The 6000-nt window shown below is 41.8% G+C and overlaps 1 protein-coding gene across 1 annotated transcript; it reads left to right on the top strand.

Annotated features, from left to right (window-relative positions):
- Nucleotides 1–419: 419 nt before the first annotated feature.
- Nucleotides 420–1223, top strand: LOC138940717 (uncharacterized). Its single transcript, XM_070309851.1, has 2 exons — nt 420–725; nt 900–1223. Exons 1-2 carry the CDS (start codon nt 420–422, stop codon nt 1221–1223), a joined length of 630 nt encoding a protein of 209 aa, XP_070165952.1.
- Nucleotides 1224–6000: the final 4777 nt, after the last annotated feature.

Raw genomic sequence — 6000 nt, 5'->3', positions numbered from 1 at the left:
AATCTTGGCGTTCGTTAGACGACGAGTGACGAATCGAGAAACGATGGAGGCGCGCGATCTTTTCGATAGCGCGCGGGACGTCGCGACGGGGAACGCGTATCGCGCATGGGCGCAACGGTGCGACGAATGTCTCGAGTCTCTGCGGGAGAGATGTCGAGGCGAGCGCCGAGGGAGATCGACCGGAGCGATCAATTCTCTTATCGCTCGAATCGTTCGATTAACGGGCGCGAGAGACGATCTGCGTCGACGTTTCGAACGCGTGGGAGGCGGTGTAGAGAAACGCGAGGGATTCTCGTGGTCCGAGATCGAGACGGCTTTCTCTAGACGCGTTTTAACCGGCGCGGTTATTAATTTTGATTATATCGAACCTCGACGATTTCTCGAGGACGCTAGAGATACCGTGCTCGATCGAATATGTTATGAATGAATATAACGGTGTTAAGGTCAATACCGTGTTTATTGGCGAGTTCGTTTCGGGCGACAAGATCGATGTTAAGACTATTGTCATGAAGAATTATCCGCTTCTACCTCTTTCCGACTTGCGAGAGTGGTACGAGAAGCGGGTGGTCGACTCTACTCTAGCCTCGTTGGAAGAATTTCAGGAGCGCGATAGCGGATGGGCGTTATCGCGAATATTCAATTTAATTGTGAACGTGAACAGATACAATCCTATGCACGCGGGATGTCACGTCAAATTGCCGCGAGAGATCATGTTGAAGAAAGCGGTAATAAACGTGCAATCTAATGACGACTCTACTCTAGCCTCGTTGGAAGAATTTCAGGAGCGCGATAGCGGATGGGCGTTATCGCGAATATTCAATTTAATTGTGAACGTGAACAGATACAATCCTATGCACGCGGGATGTCACGTCAAATTGCCGCGAGAGATCATGTTGAAGAAAGCGGTAATAAACGTGCAATCTAATGACAATGCGTGTTTCGCATGGGCGGTGGTCGCCGCTCTGTATCCAGCTGAAAAAAACGCGGGTCGGGAATCTTCGTACCCGCATTACACGACAGTGCTGAATCTGAAGGGCGTTAAATTTCCTATGAGTTTGAACAAAATTAGATTTGAGCGTATTAACGACATATCTATTAATGTGTATACCGTTCGAAATAAAAAGGAGGGAAAAGGCGGTTGTCGCGTTGTTCCTTTGCGTCTCACTGACGATAAAAAGGACAGACACATTAATCTGCTGTATTTTGACGATATGACGCGATGAGATGACGCGACGCATTTTGCGTGGATCAAGAATCTGTCGCGACTCGTCGGCTCGCAACTGAGCGGTAGACGACATAAATCGCATATATGCGATCGGTGAGTACTAATTAAAAAAATCGTCGCGCGATGTTGATAATGCGCGGGATTTAAAAATGTGCGTTATGTCGCAGATGCATGCACTATTTTCGAACGAGCGATAAGTTATCGGCTCACAGCGTGGACTGCGGAAGGATGAACGAGTGCGCTATAGTCCTTCCTACCAAAGACGACAAATGGTTAGAGTTTCGCAACTATAGTAGAAAGGAGCGACTTCCATTCGTGGTGTATGCTGATCTCGAATGCATACTGAAGAAGAAAGAGGAGAGAAGAACGTCGAATACATCTATCGTTCAGCATCACGAAGTCTATAGCGCCGGATATTACGCTCGATGGCGTTAGCTCTACCTACAGAGCTTATCGCGGTGAAAATTGCGTATTGTGGTTCGTTAAAAAACTGCACGATCTAGCGCTTCGCGCGAAGACTATTCTCGATATCGATGCTCCTATGACGAATCTTACATCGGATGAATGGGAGAGATTCGTAAACGCGACGCGCTGCAGCATATGCGAGAAACCGTTCGAATTGGGAGACGCTCGCGTGCGCGATCACTGTCATCTGACTGGACGGTACAGAGGTCCGGCGCATTCGAATTGTAATTTAAATTATAAGGATACTTACGTAATTCCTGTATTCTTTCACAATTTATCGGGTTACGACGCGCATTTTATCATTAAAAATGTAGCTAACGCTTTTCCCGGTAGCGTGGAAATATTGCCGATAACGAAAGAAACGTATATCTCTTTCACGAAGAACGTCGAAGATGCGTGGGACGAGGGATGGTTCGGAAAACGCTTGAAATTGCGTTTCGTGGATTCTTTCAAATTTCTAAGCGCGAGTCTCGAGAAATTGGCGTCGTATCTAGACAAAAGCGAGTTGAGGATCGCGCGTTCGGAATTTTCCGATCTTAGCAACGCCGATTTCGAGCTTCTCGCGCGAAAGGGTGTATTTCCGTACGAGTATGTCGACGACGTAGATAAATTGTTGGAGACTTGTCTACCGCCGCGCGAGGCTTTTCACAGTTCGCTAACCGGTGACGCGATATCTGAGAGCGATTACGCGCGCGCGATAAGAGTCTGGGAGCGATTTCGCGTCGAAACGTTAGGCGATTATAGCGATTTGTATTTAAAGACCGACGTTCTTCTATTGGCCGATGTTTTCGAAAATTTTCGTGACGCGTGTATGAGAAGTTATAATTTAGATCCCGCGTATTATTACACGTTACCGGGATACACATGGGACGCTATGTTAAAGTATACGGGTGTGCGATTCGAATTATTAACCGACATTGATATGGTGATGTTCGTGGAACGCGGAATACGCGGCGGGCTAAGTCAATGTTCCAACAGATACGCGCGCGCTAATAACAAATATTTACAGTCATACGATCCTTCGGAACCATCATCGTATCTCTTCGTACTTCGATATAAATAATTTGTATGGATGGGCGATGTGTCAATCGTTGCCTTACGAAAATTTTCGATGGGTCGATAACGTTACGAGTGTTGACTTAATGTCCGTGACATCGGACTCACCTATCGGTTATATTCTAGAGGTCGACCTTGCATATCCGTCCGACCTTCACGATTCTCACGCTGATTTGCCATTCTGCCCGACGCGCGATAAGCCGCCCGGAAAACGAGACGAGAAGCTTCTCGCCACACTGTACGATAAGAGCCGTTACGTAATATATTATCGCAATCTGCAGCAATGCGTTCGACATGGATTACGCATTACGAAAATACACAGAATATTGCGATTCGCGCAATCTTCATGACTGCGCGAATACATCGAACTGAATACACGATTACGAATTAACGCGAAAAACGAGTTTGAGAAAAATCTATACAAATTAATGAATAATGCCGTGTTTGGCAAAACTATGGAGAACGTGCACAATCATTCGAATGTTCGACTCGTGACTCGATGGGGCGATACGGCGCGGAGGCGATGACCGCGAAGCCGAATTTTCACAGTAGAAGCGTTTTCGCGGAGGATCTCGTAGCTGTAGAATTGCGTAAACTCGAGGTTAAGTTCAATAAACCGATTTATGTAGGTATGTGCCCAGGTAGCAATTTGTTAACAAATTGTCGCCAAATTGGCATCAAATTCGCTCAAAACTTGGTAACAAATCCAGTGCCATCTGTGTCCGCATTAAGCTTGTGTTTTGGTGACAAAGCTTGTTGACATAACCTGACAGCAAATTGACGGCAAAAACCGAGCAAAGCTTGACATGATTTGACGCCAAATTGATGGCAAAAATCGACCAAGATCTGCGCAAGACAATCTGATAGCAGATTGTCAGCAAAAACCAAACAAATTCTGCAGCTTTTGGCCATTCATATAAAAGTATATATTTAAATAGATTTAAAGCCTTAACCCTAAGTAACAAAATGATGATAAGTTTTGGTCATAAAATGACCATTAGATAATTAGACATTATATAAAATCATATATTAATATGTTAAAACATATAAGTAAATTCAAATAACTTAATTTATAAAATTAAGGATCTTTTTGGACAGAAATTGTTTTGAATAAGTGAAAATCGAACAATTATCTGTCCGATTTGCCAAAAATCAATTCAATATCTGAATTTCCTGTATAAGAATTATGTCAAAAATTGAACTGATAGAAATATATATATTATAATATTATTAGCATTTTGTAGGCTTTATATACACTCATGACAAGAATTTGAATACGGGTATAGATAATGAATAACGCGCCGCATAGCGATAAGCGACTGAACTATTTTATAATACTTTGTAATAAGCTGCAGATTTTGTTCGGTTTTTGCTGCCAATTTGCCATCAAATTGCGTACTCTAAATCCTGCTTAGTTTTTGCCGACAATCTGATGTCAGTCATGTCAGCAAGCTTTGCTCGGTTTCTGCTGCCAATTTGCTGTGTAGTTATGTTAGCAAGCTTTGCTTGATTTTTGCCGGCAATCTGCCAGCTTAATCGGTAATAACAACTCTTGTACTAAATTTGTAGCCTTTTTACTTACAATAATTTGTAGCAAGCACTTGGCAATATCTGTTAGAACAGACCTGGCTGACTGGGTGCATTCTCGACATATCTAAGATTCGTTTATACGAATTTCACTACGAGTACATGCTACCATTGTATCGAGATAAGTGTAGAATAATGTACACCGATACGGATAGTCTCATTTATCGCGTCGAGTGCGAGGACATGTACGAGAATATGAAGCGCGATATCGACAAATTCGATACGAGCGATTACGCAACGGACAACGCGTACGGAATGCCTCTCGCTAATAAGAAAATACCCGGTGCGATGAAGGATGAGAACGCTGGCGCGATTATGACCGAATTTATCGGACTCAGAGCGAAGATGTACGCGCTGCGAGTCGCCGATAAAAGCGATACAAAAAGAATCAAGGGTGTTAAGAGCGGCGTTGTCGCGAGAACGATAACGTTTGACGATTACGCGCGCTGTCTTCGACAGGGGATCGAGATGAAGCGCGAGCAGTTTTGTATAAGATCCGAGTTACACGAGATGTATACAGTATCGGAGTTGAAGATCGCGCTCAGTCCGCACGATGACAAACGATACACGATATCGGGAACTACGGATACGTTACCGTGGGGACATTATAAAATACCACTATAAGGAGCGAAAAAATACTATACATTTCTTAAAACATTTAAACTTTAGTTAGTAGTTTATTGTTAGTATAAACATATTTTATAAATAATATATTACCATTGTATTTTCGATATAATTCGCGGTTGCGTCGAAAATAATAGTTCGAGAAGAACTTCTAACTAAAATACATATTTTTAACTCAAAAGAAAAAATTATATCGAAGAGACGCGTTTCTAAATTTCATATCAAAGTATACAAGTTTTACATCACAGGCTTGTGTTCTTTGATTTGAAATTTCAAGACTCGAAATATTCGTGAACCGTTGATTAATATTCTACGAATTATCGTGAAGAGATGTGTTTCTAAATTTCATATCAAAGTATATAAATTTTACATCACAGGTTTGTATTCTTTGATTTGAAATTTCGAGATTTAAAACATCGATGGACGTTCTACGAATCGTTTCGAAGAATACGCGTTTTGCGCGAATAATATAATTTGAATATAATTTATTGTAATAGATTTTAATAAAATAATAAAAATGAATCGGTCTTATTTATAATAGATTTTAATAAAAAATCGTGGAAATGTTCGATCAGTCTTATATATAATAGATTTTGTTAAAATCTATTATAAATAGGACTGATCGGACATTTTCACGATCTTTCTATTATGCTTTCGGAAGTGTTTTATATAGAATAATGTGAAAAAATTGTTAATGCGAGTTTTAGTGTTATCATAGTGACGTAATAGAGAATGTATACAGAGCGCGAGAAAGAGTACGTATAAAGTTTGAAAGAGAGAACGCAGGATACGGCGGCCGCGTAGCGGTGCGAGAGAGAACTCGTATAGAACGCGAAAAAAATTCGTATATAACGCCAAAAAGACGAACTCGTGCGTGTTTTTGCGATGTAAAAGTCGTGGAAACCACCATTCTGTCTAAGTCTCGGCTAATCTCGACTTGATTTGGCAAATTCGCGTTCTCTCTCATTGGCATAGAACATATATCATGCTACATGCAAGCGAGAGAGAACGCGAGAATTTGCCATAAATCGAGGCGAGATTAG

The sequence above is a fragment of the Polyergus mexicanus genome, unplaced genomic scaffold, assembly GCF_030449975.1.
Source record: "Polyergus mexicanus isolate NDT 795.1 unplaced genomic scaffold, iyPolMexi1.0 SCAF_17, whole genome shotgun sequence".
Taxonomy (NCBI): domain Eukaryota; kingdom Metazoa; phylum Arthropoda; class Insecta; order Hymenoptera; family Formicidae; genus Polyergus; species Polyergus mexicanus.
The sequence above is the reverse complement of the archived record's forward strand: the minus strand, read 5'-3'. Positions and strand labels throughout refer to the sequence as shown.